The 15,471-nt window shown below is 41.9% G+C and overlaps 1 protein-coding gene across 1 annotated transcript in view; it reads right to left on the bottom strand.

Moving 5' to 3' along the window:
- LOC103390790 (ATP-binding cassette sub-family A member 1-like) overlaps positions 1-15,050 on the bottom strand; it is a 22,759-nt gene extending 7,709 nt beyond the window's left edge. The window contains exons 1-22 of the mRNA XM_008326813.3: positions 14,899-15,050; positions 12,730-12,829; positions 11,877-11,970; positions 8,565-8,706; positions 8,333-8,451; positions 7,464-7,585; positions 7,053-7,256; positions 5,958-6,047; positions 4,411-4,651; positions 4,173-4,312; positions 3,970-4,086; positions 3,679-3,873; positions 3,311-3,516; positions 2,763-2,939; positions 2,451-2,673; positions 1,957-2,178; positions 1,666-1,867; positions 1,323-1,436; positions 1,026-1,200; positions 778-909; positions 412-689; positions 27-247 (exon numbers count right to left, since the gene is read on the bottom strand). Coding sequence (XP_008325035.1) covers positions 27-247; positions 412-689; positions 778-909; positions 1,026-1,200; positions 1,323-1,436; positions 1,666-1,867; positions 1,957-2,178; positions 2,451-2,673; positions 2,763-2,939; positions 3,311-3,516; positions 3,679-3,873; positions 3,970-4,086; positions 4,173-4,312; positions 4,411-4,651; positions 5,958-6,047; positions 7,053-7,256; positions 7,464-7,585; positions 8,333-8,451; positions 8,565-8,706; positions 11,877-11,970; positions 12,730-12,798 — 3,483 coding nt within the window. The 5' untranslated portion in view covers positions 12,799-12,829; positions 14,899-15,050. The remainder of the gene's footprint in view (positions 1-26; positions 248-411; positions 690-777; positions 910-1,025; positions 1,201-1,322; positions 1,437-1,665; positions 1,868-1,956; positions 2,179-2,450; positions 2,674-2,762; positions 2,940-3,310; positions 3,517-3,678; positions 3,874-3,969; positions 4,087-4,172; positions 4,313-4,410; positions 4,652-5,957; positions 6,048-7,052; positions 7,257-7,463; positions 7,586-8,332; positions 8,452-8,564; positions 8,707-11,876; positions 11,971-12,729; positions 12,830-14,898) is intronic.
- Between the last annotated feature and the right edge of the window lie 421 nt (positions 15,051-15,471).

Raw genomic sequence — 15,471 nt, forward strand, 5'->3', positions numbered from 1 at the left:
GAGGTACTAGGATCACAAGGACAGACCTTTTTGCTGAAGGATACATTGCTGGAAGAGTTTCTACAGGAGCTCAGCGATGGTTCTGGATCTTTCTTGACCAGTGTCAGATAATAACCTGTCCCTAAATGGTTCTTCAGGTACAAGGAAGAACCCACACAGCAAAGCTTTCCGTGGGAAATGATTGCAATCCTGTCACCAAGGATGTCCGCCTCGTCCATGTGGTGAGTGGACAAGATGATAGTGCGCCCTGTTGAAAAATTAGAGGAGGTAAACGCTGTGATTTTACAAGCTCTGCACTCAGTTACAACATAGATTTTGGGCTATATTAATTGTACATTTACGTGTAAATCTGAGACTTCATCATATATAAATCTTAATGACATATATTTTACCATATTCTACTCATCTTACCCTGTCGATATTTCAGCAGCAGATCCCATATTCCTCTACGTGCATAGGGGTCAACACCAGCTGTTGGCTCATCAAGAATCACAACCTTTGACCCACCAACAAAAGCCAGGGCCACAGACAGCTTCCTCTGCATGCCCCCGGACAGAGTGCTGGTCCGGGCTGTGCGTTTATGTGGCAGTCCAGTGTCCTGTAGAATCTGTTCAATCTCTCCTTTCACCTGCTCCTCTGACAAACCTTTGAGACGTGCATAAAACCAGATGTGCTCCTCCACTGTCAGCCTGCAGGAGACCCCGAAGCACAAGCAGGTGACTTTTAGTAAATATCAGATATTTATATTTGTAAAAAGGATTCCACTTTGATACGTACATGCTGAAAAGAACATTATGTTGCGGACAGACTCCAAGACTCTGTCGAATCGCTGTCAGGTCTGTACGGATGTCTCTGCCCATGATGTAGGCAGTGCCGGAGGTGGGGGGGAACAGACCAGTGAGGATTGACCTGCAGTTTTAAGATATTAGTAGACTATGAGATCAGGAAATAAATGCAGAGGAAGTAACCAGAATCCTTAGCATAGAAGGTAGAATAAGCTTATGACTGTTTAGTCCTGTACTCACATCGTGGTTGTTTTTCCTGCTCCATTGTGCCCCAGGAAGGACGTGATCTGCCCCTCGTAGAAGCCCAGTGTCAGTCCATCCACTGCAAGCTTTTTCCCATGGCGGTAAACCTTTACCAAGTTCTCAATGTAAACACCGAGCTCCAGGTGAGCTGGCTCCTCCTCTATACACACAGCTAGATATAAAATAATAATTTAGTGAGCAAAAATCTTTAATCAAAGCTTTGTGTATGTTTGTCCTTTTGGTGCTGCAGTGCCACACTGTGGTTACTGGAGTTTAATGTTCTTGCAAAGTCACCTCTTTGGTTTCCAGTCCGGTTGAGTGGAATGCTGCTGGACTTCCCTTCCTTTTCTCCAAACCAATAGGTCTTGGTGAATGGGAAATACCAAATTCGAGGGATTCCATACTGACCTGAGGATACAGAATATTTTTAGATTTTTAATAATTATTTTAACACTTGTAGAAGTTGCATTAAAGTGGTCTGTTGACATAAGCAGCTTCAGTAGCATCTTACTTGTTTTAAAATATTACAATTAAAACATAATAAGGTCGACTGCATATTAGGTAGAATAATTCAGTGATCCACTCTTATGACTAATCACCGTCACCACTATTACAATCACCACAACTCCCCACTCACCTGGAAACACGGCCTCAATGTACCAGGTGAGGAGACCATACAGAAAGGAGTCAAAGTACATCATGATGATGGCAGTGCGGAGGTTAAAGCCACCGTCTTCTGTGGAAGTCAGAAGGTTCAGCCACTGGATCCCGACGCCCTGCTCCTCAAACAGGGCAAAGTACTCACAGCCAAACCCAAAAGCCACTGGAGACAGGAGAGTCTGTGGAGGTGAAGAAAGTCACATGACCCATGATGTTTCATGGTCCAATCACCACACAGCATCCTGATAGCGAATGCTCTCACACTTACAGCGAAAAGTTTGGTGCCGAAGCCAATGTAATCCTCCCAGGCGACGCACAGCACATAGGGCAGGTAGAGTGTAAAGTAAATGATGCCTCCACATGCTGCTGCCAGGTTCGCTCGTGCAAATGCTGTGCTCAGGAGGAAACACTGCATGATAGTCACTACAGCGTAGGACGCAAGGAAGAGGAAGATTACACCAGGGTCACTGTAGGGCAGCAGGTTTCCTTTCTGCAGCAGAGACAATGACATTGAGGGGTAAACCAGTGTGTTAGAGGAAAATGTGACCAAAACATGGTGATGTTAGGGGCATCAAGTAAATCACATTTTTGAAACTTAAATGTAGATTAAATAAATACAATTTACAGTGCACTAGTGTAGGTATCTCCAAACATTTTATATCGTGCAACTTCTTAAGTTTTTTTCAATAACATGTGGGGAAACATTGGCCAACTTGTTAACTTCAGTGACATCAGTTGCAATCATGTATTTCGTATCATTACCTTGAGCACCAGCACCAACAGCCCAGCACTAATCAGCAGAGGAATCAGGCTGCTGATGAACCAGCTGAGCCACAAAATCCCGTTGTCCAAACCCATGATCCTCATAGTCTCTTTAAGCCGTGCCTCCTTTTCATACACAACACTCTTTAGGATGATGGCGACCGAGTACATCCATGCCAGAGTCATGAAGAGCGGCATGGAGCGGCTCATCACACGCAAGAAGCTGAGGTTAGTGAAACAAGGTGAGGTTAGAAAAAATTCTCAGACTCTGAATTAATTTCTCTTTTGAACAAACAAAATAAATAATCCTACATGTCATCTACATAGCATGGATATGGCATCTGCTGGATGTAGACACCAGTCTTCTCCTTGGTCCCTGTCACGGCTCTGATGATGCCATGCTCAATGACGTCCTGCAGGTACACAAACCCACCCCAGATGTACCTCATGTCTTCGAATGGATCGGCCCGAGGACCTGGGTCCCAGTACCTAAGATTAAAAGCACAGGTGATTTCACAGTTTGAAAAGCAAGGTCACTAACATGGTCACTGGATTTTGAAACCATTAATTTTTGGGGCCAGCCAGTCTTTTTGCTATGATGCTGCTGAATACAGCTTTATGTAGTGTGTAGATAAACTGACAAGCTGAGAGCTTAGCATTTGCCAAGGACAGTGGTTAGCCTAGCATTAACTCAGTGAGCTAGAGGTAACAGAGAAGTAATGAAACATTAAAAAAAACTATATAAAATAAAATAATAAAAATAAATAAATTATACATATATATAGTAAAATAATTAAACAGATACACTGTTTAGATATGTTTAGACAGAATATAGTCAGAAAAGGGTTTGTGTGTCTTACGCGTCTTTAATTTTATTGGTCCTCTCCACATTGTCAATGTCCATGCGGATTTTGTAGCTGATGTTGGCTGGTAGTTCGGTGGTGTTGGTGGTGATGTCTGAAAACACGATTCCTGCCCAGAACTTCCTGTCCTCCAACAATATCATGGACTCGTTCACCATAACCTCCTCAGTAGAGACTGGCTGGAGTTTGTCCAGGTTCACACACTATGTTACGACAACAACACACATACAGGTAATGTCATGCGGTATCCACACAACTCTATTGTTGACATTGTGAATGACTAAATGTTAGGTTTGTTCTTATTTTCGTATTAACCTTATCTTTTTCACACACAGGTCTGAATGATATGTGTTGTGTGGACAAACCTCCATGAAGCGGGAGATGCTCATGATGGCCTGGTCAGTCTCGTTAAAAACCTCCCTCCATGTGAGAGTGCTGCCGGGCGATCGTCGGTTAGCCACCTTCTTCGACAGGAAGTTGGACAAATCTGCAACAGTCCAGTCTGTTTCAGACAGCTGAGCGTGGAAGAAGCTGGCGGTGATGTTGTTCTTCAGTAGGGTCTGTTACAACAAACAATTGACCAATTAGAACTGACTGAATAGAATCTCTGCAGAGGCATGTGATCAGTTCAATGACAGTGTGCAATGACTGCTGACCCTGACAAGGTCCATCTGTGGACTGTTCTCCATGAAGTCCCACACTTTCGGTCTCATCTCTTCCCACATTCCTCCAAGATCCCTGAACACACCCAGCTCCTGGAAGGTCCGGTTCATCTGAAAACACCACAGGCACAGGTGAGAACTGGCTCTACTAACTCTTGTAACCAATAGTGAGAGAAAAACATGGCGTGATGTTTTACTTCATGGATGATTTTTTGTGTGGCTGACGTATGGGGTGTGTACAAAATTTTTCCCATGAGCAGTGGCTTCAGTGCTTGCCAGATCATTCTGGACATTGGGTTAGAGTCCATATTTTGGACAAGACTGTTGCAGTATGGTGCTGTGATTAAAGAAACAGAAGAAACAGAAAATGTAAAAAATACATTAAATCACTATTTTAGTTTAGGTTGAATTGGAGCTCTGCCCACGAATACTCACTGGAAGAATTGTCGTAGTGAGCGGCAGCATCGTCCTCACTGCTGTTGTAGTTTCCAAAAAGTGCTTTGTAGTTGCTGTCTTCGTACCAGTTCAGAGACTTGATCTGCAGCCCGCCGCCCTCAGGGTGACCACAAACAATCCTAGACACTGCCTGGTACATGGCACTAGGTGATGATGTGGCGTTGTGGGTCAGGAAGATGATCTCGTTCCTTAGGGCCACCCAGCTCTTCATACCTGCCAACTACAGTTCAGGAGGACAAACAAGTTTTAAATTAGTTCATTAGTGCAAAAAAGACCAATCCACTGTGACAAAATATTATGATTTTAAATGGTCAAAAGTAGCTGAAGTGAAAAGTGTCATTTCCCTCCAACAAAATTTCTAATAATGGCCATTGTCTTCATGCTGGAAATTATGAATCCATTATAATACCAGACCATATTGGATACCTACAGGCACCTGGTCACATCTCTGCATCAACAACCTTTTATTTCAACCTCCTCCAACAATGATTATCACATGTCTTTTTTTACAATCAGAGGAGCTGTCTATACACATTAATCTTACAAAAGAACATGTAATAAGTACTCAAGAATAAACAGTGCTTCTTCAAAAACTATCAGAGAATTTTACTGGAGCTTCATCTGCAGCCACAGCCGACCATTCATACAGAGTCTTGCTAACCTAGGCTGTCAAACCGATGAAATCACTGGTAAGGGTTACTGTAGGACACACTTAAAAACATGGTCACGTGATGCTGACTCACATCCTCCTAGAATCTTAGTTCCTGACAAAATTGCAAAAACTTTCAAGTTTTAAAATAAGATTTTTTTAAGCAACATCTGTAGGGAGTCTGTGTCTCGCTCTCTGGACTCAGCATTATATAAACCAAACAAACCTCAGCAGTCCCATGTTTCCACTTTAACCTCCTGTGTGTGTGTGCTGTGTGATTATCTTAGTGTGAACTAACTGGGTCAGCCAGACAGTGACCTTTACTCCGATTATCAGAGTGAGGACAATGGAGGTATCATGTGCCTGAGACACAATATTTTTCAGTGTAAAACATGGACTTTGTTGTCCCTGCAATCACTAAATAGAGCTGCAAATATTTAACGTGTATTCTTAATATTTAGTGTGTTTTCTACACACCATCCAAACCAAAATTCAACCCACTACATCGAAGTGCAAAGGCAATCACCAAATACCAACAGACCAGTCCCAGAGATGACAACTGCTGTCACACGTCCATGTACTCTGTGGTCCACAGCTGCACTGACCCAGCAGCATGCTGAGTGTGGGGACAAAAATGGGACACTAGCTGAGTGTTTGTTGTTTGTTCAGACTCTGAAGTGAAAACCTGCTGAGTCTCAGAGTCTTTGTTCAGCTGGATGCTCTTGTATGTTCGTTACTTTCATCTGGACACAAAGAAGCAGGGACACTGCCAAGGAAACCCAGTGACCTGCTCTGCAGCCAGCAGGGGCGACATTAAGGAACTGAGGACATGTGTGTTCCAAAGTGGAGGTGATATGATCACGTGTGGTTTCCTTACCTCCACTGCCAAGAAACCTAGACTGTCCAGGAGGTTGTTAGTCGCAATGGCAACCTGTCTCACAGCCTCTGGATCAGAGGTGACATCCCTCTGAAAGACGCAAAGTGAGAAAGTCAGAACAGGTGTGTCAATAAAGCAGACATATTACAAACAACATCAAGTCAGACATTGTCTTACAAACAGATGTTAAAACAAAAAAAATGTGATGGCAAGTCTGGACATAGATGATTTAGGATAAAGATTTGAGGACGCTGGTAAAGATAGTGGGACTTGAGGGGACAAGAATGTCTGACACAGGCATAAGAGGACAGTTTGAACACAGAAATGTTGGTACATGGGATTAGACAAAGAACATTTTGAGAACTTTGGACATTGGGATCGATCCACTTGAGGACTAAGATGTTTGGATGCATAGATATTCTAGGACATTTGTATTTGTACGGAAAGAAATCAACATCATAATGTTTATTCATTATCTAAACTCTTTCTGTGTTCACTACAAAATGGGAAGTCCATCACGTCCCGATGTTAACTTTGTGTCTCTTTTTTGTCTCCTGTGTTTTACGACTGACCGGGAGACTCTAAACGTCTCTGTCTCTGTTGCTTTGGAAACAGGGACAGTCTGAGCCTGTTTCTCACAAAAGAAGCTTCTCGCTTTCAAACCCAGAAAACTGGTCTCCGGGCGACGAAAACTGAGCTTGAGCAGGAGGCGGAAAAGAACAGGCTGGGACACGCCTCCTCCCACGCCAGCACACACAGTCAGTGCGCACACACACACACACACACACACACACACACACACACACACACACACACACACACCTGAGCAGAGGTAAAATCATCACACCTCAAATGCAAACGTACATCCCCTTGTTTTGACACGCCTATATATTTAAAACTCAAAACCAAAAAACAAACATAGGCTGAGAAGCAACATCAACTACATCAAAGAAAAACAGGCAACAACATGAAGAGGTGAGTCAGTTCTTAAACAGTTGGCCTTATTTACTAATGAAGTCAAACTTGGTTTTCTGCTCTAGGGAAAGTTTCCTCCAATCCCGGCTATAACCTGAGTCATGTGACCTGAAAACTCACTTGGATGGGTTTGAGAAAGTCCAGGCTACTGAGGAAGTGTTCCTCAGCGAGGTTTAACCAGGCGGTGGGCGAACGACAGATGACTTCTTGTACAAACGCTGTCACCTGAGGATCCGAGAATGTCACGTAGTCTTCTACCATGGACGCTCCTCCATTCCTGGGACACATGTCCCTAAGGTGGACGCCAAATCCACGGAGGAAGACCTGGAGTCGGACCAGAGAGACAAACGAGTCAACCAGGATGAGAAAGAAACAAAGTCACAGAAAACAAGATCAGGTCAGCACATTGGACAGAACATCATGATAAAATGTTTTTTATTTTTTCAAATTAATTTTAACCAATTAATTCTCTATTGCTTTTGCACATGTGTGTTATGACATCATGACAGGTGTGGAAAAGGGTGACCTCACCTTCTCTAGGTTGATGTTTCCATCATTTATCTGTTGCACGATGTTTTCAGGCAATGATGCGTTTTTCATCAAGAAACTAGACAGAGTTTCATCATCTTTGAGAACGTGTTTCAGTTTGAAGCCTATGAACAAAACACAAAGACACAGGTGAGACCTGACCTGCTTTCAGACCTGGACTTGGACCTGAACCCAGATCAGGTACAGTAAGTTTCCCACATGAGCCTCTGAACTTGTCACAGCTCGTCTCCCTGCCCCCGCTCAAAGTGGAGCATTCATGTGGTCAGAGGTGTATGAATGGCAGGGGCGGGGCATGGGGGGACAAATTGGGGGGGGGCAGGTTACAGCAAGTAGAGAAACGGAACCCCCTTGCAGAGATTAACCTGTGTTTACAACAAAGGAAAATACTTTCTGTTTAATGAGGCTGAAAAGGAGAGGCAGAAACAAAGAAAATAGCTGCATATTGAACAAAAAACTCAAGCTTTACAGCAGCTGTCAGTAACATTTCGGATGTCGGTGACAGTGTCTGATCAAGGCTAGGAAACATGTAGCCTCACTTACTCATCACCTGCAATTATTAGGTGAAAAAGGGAGGCAATAATTCAAATGACAGACAAGACAGTCAAAAGGGTTTGGTGTAAGATGGTTAGAAAGATATAAAAAGCTTGTCAGATAAGTATGGTTTTGCAGTGAACTTCTAACCTCAAGGTTGACATATAACCCTAAGGATAAAGAGGTAAAAATCCTGTGAAGGTTAACAGAGATGTCAAACATTAACATAGCAAACTCTTAATTTCAATTAGAGATTATGTTAAATAATAAGTAAATTCTGGATCTAATGTTAGTTACTGTTGACTGGCTTCTGTATGTACCTGAGCGACTGTCCTGTAGGGCCTTGAGGGCCCGTGCAAGCTCCTTGAAGCTTTCCAGGTTCTGGTCATTTTGGCTGTAGAGCAAAATCTTTTTGGCATCAGAAAAAAGACGAGATATTCTGAAAAACAAAAAAAAAACTCCTGATGATAGAAGTCAAATGGTGTAGGAAAAGCTGTAACTTTTTTTGTCACATTTTTGTCAAAATAGGATTCAATTAGTGTCCTCTCGTACATCGAGTCATTAAAGTTGCCAACGATTCCCGGAGACTCTCCAGGTGTTGGGTTTCTGAAGCAGGGATTGTTGGCGTTGCAGAGGATTCCCTGAAGCCACGGTAGAGTTCCGGCTGAAGGCATTGCCTTGTTGGGAAAATGACCTGCAGTCCACACAAACAGGAAGTAGGTCAGTACTGGCACATTAAGAAATAAAATGTGAAAAAGCGAATATGAGAAACACTTTTCCCTAAATGGTATACTCTAAATGGATGAATGACTGGGAGGGACGACAGTTATTGATTATTGATCTGGCTGATCAGCTCTACACGTGTAAAGACACATCTGTCCTGCAAGACGAGAAGTGTCTGATGTCTTTATCTAAGTGTTGCGTTGGAACTGATTCATGAACTGATCTCATAACGATGGCTGCCATCATCGGGTAAAGATAACCTGGGATTGGTTTATGATCATCTGGAGAGCAGCAGCAGCAGCAACAACAGCTGCTGCTGCTGCCAGGAGGAGAATGCTGTTTCCTCACTGCAGTGGGACAACCTTTGACCTCAGAGGGGACAACTATCAGAACTTTAAGACTGTGTGACCTCAGGCTAATAACAGCAGAGATAAGATAATAGATGCAGCTTCAGCAACACTGAAAGACACTTTTTTACTTTTCAATAAACAACATCTTCGTCAACACCAATGTTTTCTGATGTATCATGTCTAATTACCTGCCCCCCCCCCTCTCTCCCCCCTCCACACACACACACCAGTCCTGTTGCCAGTTGGATCCAGTTATCTCGGTGTTTATTGTTGTTTTCCGTGTTTCTGATCTTGTGTTTGCTAAGGCAATTTGCCAAAGTGAGTAAGTGAGCAGCTCCAAAATGGAAAGGTTGCATATTTTGGGTTCCCTAGAATCTCAGATAAACCACATTTCTGTCTTGTTGTTACCATGGTTGGGAACTGTCTGCTCAGCTCAACTGCTAACAACAACAGTAAAATGAGGTACAAACTTTTCCCCTTTGGTATCACTCATTTGTCTTCTACTACTAAATTATTTTCAGGGTCACAGCGGAAGCTGGAGCCAACGACACCGTTCATTGTGCGAGAGTGAGGGCAACAACCATTCACACTTACGCTCTGGACATCTTTTTCCTGTAAGGCAAGAGCAATAACCACTCCTCTACCATGTGGCTTGTATGTGTTCTACCGTAAATTTCCCATCCATGCTCCACCAACCAATACCACAATTAATAACTGGTCCGTTATCCTTACCCTTTCACAGCCCAAAAACCATAACCAGACTGACTCGTTTCTGTTCTAACTGTATTAGTAAGTGATACTTCAAGCGTCAGTTATTTGTCACTTGTTTTTAATGGCCCAGTTTCTTGAATGATCACTACTAACCAGCTCCTGGTATTAGTTTGTAATGATAGTTGGTGACCTTTCATTTTTATTCTCAGGTGAGCAAAAGATAGTGGAACAGAGTTGCTAGTTTGTGACCTTTCATCTCTTTCGTCTCTCGCTCTGAGGCGAGTTGCGACACGCCGCTGCCGCACACAGCTGTGTGAATCACAGCACAAACATTCCTCAGCAGCTTCTGCTTTCACGGGGAAACAGGAAGAAACAAGGAGACGACGTCAACCAAAAGCTTCCTGAGACTACAGTCTGAAGCAGGGACATGTAACGTGATCCCAGAGAAACATTGGTCAACATCGAGGATGATCATCAAGTCAAACATCACGAAATGATGTTGAGAAGCACGGGAGCCCTGCTCTGTTGGCTTTGAATATGTTGGTGTTAAGACAAGTCGGACGAGATAGTGAGGTTTCCTTCACATTCTTCTACACAGTCACATGAGAAATTAGCAGGTTATTACATTTTGACGTAGATGAGTTGTTCATTCACTGCAGCCTCTTTAACAAAGTTCAATGTCTTATTTGATTACCTCAGTGTTGGAAACCCTTTATTGTGAAATATCATAGTCATCAAACCTACTGAAGAGGCAGCTGTAGACCACCAGCTCACGTGTCTCCACTAACCAATGGTTTTCTCTGTTGACTTTGGAGAAATTGTAAATTGTAGCCATTTTAATTTGGGAGTGTTTGTTGTGAAATTGTACCAATCGGTAACTGCTGTACTAATAGTGAACAAGGAGATACAAAAATGTTTTAAGAGGTTCATATATAATATTTAAATGAGTGCAAATCATCATCGATCCACTGATGGCAGCAGAGCTCACGTTAATGACTTCAGGTCTTGCTGAAAACAGCGTGAGGTGAGGATGTGGGGGAGACCATGGTGTACATTACAGGACATTGGTCTCATTCAGCTGCAGCTTAAAGTTCTTCTCATGTAATCAATCACAATCTTATCAATTAAACAGGGCTGAATGACCTTCAGCAGGTCTGATACTGACATTACAGCCTGTAATAAAGAGTCATAAAGTGAGGACGAGCAGCTTTGGGTGACATTTTGAAATCAGGACACTTCCTCTGCTCTTCCTCCCCAGAACCATCACTTGGCACAGTTTTTTTAGTTTAGGGTTATTTTTCTAATGCAGTTCGTTACATTTCATCTGCCACCAGGACTTTGTTTCGTAGGCGGTCTGCTACAATGAGCTGAATTGTCTTGCCCAGGGGCACATTGGTACACAGCTGAAATTAAACTTGGGGTTTTAGAACTAACCCTCTCTCTCCACAGCTGTCCATACCATCAATCAATAACAGATTATCAAATATCAATCCAGCCTTCACTCTCACTCATATCAGGTGCAAGGGTTTGAAAGCTACTGATAATAGGGACCAGGGACACTCCCATCCTGCACCAGGTCTAACACTAGAACTTCATCTGTAGCATGTGAACAGTGACAGATTAACACCTGACAGGTGATGTGAGGATCACACGTAGAAGTGACCTCAAAAGTTACCAATAATGTGCGGTTTTGCTGCTTATCTGAACTGTTAGTTTTTACTGCTGTGACTTTTTCCAACTGTGTCTACTAGGAATAGATATAATAATGCCTCTAATTAAACTGTAACTGTACAAACTGTACATGCTTTTAAATGATGTACATGATTAATGAAGGAAAATGCCGGCCCATACATCTCTATGTCTTGCAGACCCTACAAACTGCATCAACAAATTCACCTCACAAATATGCAAACTATGCAATGGTCCGTAGATGGACTGTAGATCAAGGTCAAGGGTCATGCAGAGTTGTGTTGTTGATGTTCTTTTTTTTTAATGTAATCATAGCATGCCACACGAGTCACGTCTAGACAGTAAATGATCCATGTTGTTTGTTTTTCAATATTTTGATCTTTTAACTCACACTCATGTTGTTCGTAGGGCGGGTAATTGAGTCGCACGGAGATGAGGATGAAGAAGATGAAGAGTGGCCAGACGATCTCCACCAGCAGTTGAAGCTTGAGAGAAACACAAACAGGAAACGTTTACACCGTGTTAAAAGCTTCCTGACAGGACGCAGAGGTAACCGTCAGCATCATTACATCATCAATAATGCATCAGGAGGAGTCTTCATCGATTGATCAGAGGAAACAGCTGCTTACATGAAAATACATTCACACAGTCAACAATCTGAGTCGAGGTTGTTTACAGTTTTAAGATCAATTCACACAAGTTTTATATTCACATTTGTTTACTGTTAACTTTAGAGGGAGAGAATGAGAATGTTTAATATTTGCAATACAAATACTCAAAGAGATTAATTATTATGAATTAATAAAGATGAATATTACAGTAATGATTAAAATGTATAATAAACAATACACCAACATTAACCATTTGGCTGATGAGAACATCAGCTGTGATAAAGGGATTTATTGCTGATCAACTGATTCATTGATTGATCAGCTAGCCATAGTCTGTATAACTGATTAATTGATCATTTGTGATGTATCACCTGTGTCCCTGATTAAGTGTGTGTTTGATTGCTAATCAACTCTCAGCTCAGTTGTGTAAGTGACTGATTAGTCGTTTGACTGATTGATTTAACTTCAGGACAGATCATTCAGCTGTGGAAATGACAAATCAGATGTGTGACTGTTGAATTGACCATTGGACTGGAATGGATCAGCTGTGTGGCCGACTGAAAAGCCGCGCGAACGTTCAACTGCTGTGACTTTTCCATCATTTTTTTCGACTGTTCCCGCAGCGACACTTACCGTCTGTCGTCGTCGGTAGGTGAAGTTTTTCCACAGCAGCAGAAGCAGCTGCGTGAAGACAACAGACATACTTGTTCCAAAATGTCAGCCGCTGCCCGCTCTGCAATAAACACAAGATCCAACATACAGGTCAAGGGTCAGAGCAGATATTGAAGTGCTGAGCTCTTCCTCTCACGCACACATTTATATTTCATACTGATAAATGTTGTCCCACTGGCTGTTATTCAAATGGCGTTACTTGTAGAACAGTGGACCACTTATGGTCTTCTCCTGCAGCCTCACTGTGCAGTCATAGTTTACAGCAAGATGGCTTCAACAATTTCTATATGAAATGACCTTCCTGCTGCTCACAACAAAAAGCCCTGGTAACAGACACAAAAATGAAGGTGTGTAACGTAAGTTATCAGGCAATTCAAGACATGTAAGATTTCAGGTTGGGCTCTAGCAGAACTTAATTGTTTGAAAAAAAGAGTAGTGTCAGCAGCAGTGGTTTACAGTACAGAGCATTACGTGACATAATGATGAGGGCTAGAAACCAAATTAAAAACTGCATTTTTTTGTGAACTAATAGGACTGGGTTAGTTTTTGTCTGGTAAGAGAAAGGTCAGATGTTGTGTTTTTTTTTCACTTCCGTGCACAAGTATATACTTTTCTAATACTTCAACTAATAAAAAATAGATCTGATGAATCAACTGTGAAAACAACTTCAGTTGCAGCCACACCAGGAAGATTAAAATTGCTATTGCTCCTGGTGTTATCAAAGAATAATACATGTAATATGAGAAGGAGACACGGAAAGAATGAGCTGAAAGTCATTCTGCTAGTTTCTTCTTGTACAAAACGCAGTCATTCTAACTCCAACGGTGTTCTTATCTGGGCACTGAGTGGAGCCCTGACACGATGGGATCAATATCAGCCAATTGACCACTGAGTAGAGGTGTGTGTGTGTGTGTGTGTGTGTGCAGGGGGGTGGGGGGCAGTGGAAGGTCTGTGGTGGAACTCATTAACAAGTGTCTGAAGCACAGACGACCCTGTCTCCCCCAACACAATAACACACACTCTTTGATGACAATGAGCCGTGTCTCATTGTTCATCCACAACAGGAAACACTGAATAATGCTGGTGCGTGTGTGAAAGTAAGGGCACGCATGGACACTCAAGTGTGTGTCCTTGAACTGTGACGATTTAATCAACTTGATCAGAGATAAAGTAACTGTTGATCTGTGACCTGACAAATGTTTTATCTGAGCATCATCATGAAAATCACTTGTCCATCTACCTGAAACAAACTAAGGAAAGTTTCCGCACACTTTCCTTTATGTTCCCACCGGTTCTCCTTTCCCTCTTTAGTCTCCAAGAGTTCTGTAGAGTCCTGCTCTTTGGCAGAGGTTTATATTTATTCTACCTATGTGTGGGATTTTATTATACTGTTGATTTGTGTGTTTTTTCTTCTTCAAGAAATGAACATGTTTTTTTTCCATGTTTATTTCAAGCACTTTCAATGATTTCTTAGTGTTTTGTCAAAAAAACCAACCTTGTATTCCCCTCATCCTTACATCTCTGATGTAATTTCTTAAGTCCTGTCCAAGGTTTGTGGATGACATTACTGTTTGAAGTACCTCCTCTAAATATCTCTCAGGTTTGAATTACATGTATGACAAGTTAATATGTGGCAAGTGAAAGTAATGATCAAAAAAGGGATTTATGATTATTTCTGCCCAGTTGGCACAAGTAACGTGTGTCCAAACCATTGTCAGAACGATGACTAGGATCACCAATCGAGTGCTGCAGTTTGACCATCATTTATCAATATAAATACAAATTGTCATGGCTAATCTTAAACATAAGTCTCTTACGGAATAAAAAAAATACACTTCTTGAGGGTGGACACAACAAACGCGATGCAATAATAAATTGAGCATAAGCCCCCTGTTGCCTCTCGTGGTGAATTAAACAACTGCACCTTCATCACTTCAAATTTTTACCATTTCACAGAAAAGAAAAAGAAAAAGAAAAAAACAGCAGCAGCCTCGGAAGCAGACTAAACAGAGGAAAAACCCAACAACGACAGGAAAGCAGAAATACCCGACTCTGTTTGACATCTGTTCGGAGTATTTCTGTTAAAAGTTAGAAAAGATAATAAACGGTGGGTATAAATGCGTATCGTACCTAAGTCCAGGTGAGTCCAGCTGAGCAACACCAACACCGGTAACTTCCTCCTCCTCCTCCACCGGTTCGTCTGAATCAAATGCCGCTACAGCTGAAGCCTCGAGTTTAAAGCTCAGCACGTCAATTTTACTGTACTACGCCATCACAATACGTTTCCTGTCTAGCCCTTCAGTGTAACGTCCTCTTCCTGTTTTACCCTTCAATAATAATACAAAAGTAGTCGCTAATTTGTGTGTGCCGTATATATTTTATAACGAATTTCAAAAATTAGGTATATCGAAAAAATAAAAAGGTTAAATTTACTTTGAACTAAAAAATTGTAATTTTTATTATTGAAATACTTCATGTACATAACTTAGGACATCATGAAGGTAACAACCTGATGGACACAATCTGTGGCATGTGGCTTCAAAATGGAAAATGTGGAGTTAGAATTCTTAGCCACACAACCACAAGGTCAATACATGTTTTATATTCTGTTTCTTTTTCTTTTTACATTAACTGAATCCCTTTTTATAGCACCAAAAGGACATGTGCTGCCACTGCGACAACACAAGTCATGAAGTTATTGGG

The sequence above is a fragment of the Cynoglossus semilaevis genome, chromosome 15 (assembly GCF_000523025.1).
Source record: "Cynoglossus semilaevis isolate Cse_v1.0 chromosome 15, Cse_v1.0, whole genome shotgun sequence".
Taxonomy (NCBI): Eukaryota; Metazoa; Chordata; class Actinopteri; order Pleuronectiformes; family Cynoglossidae; genus Cynoglossus; species Cynoglossus semilaevis.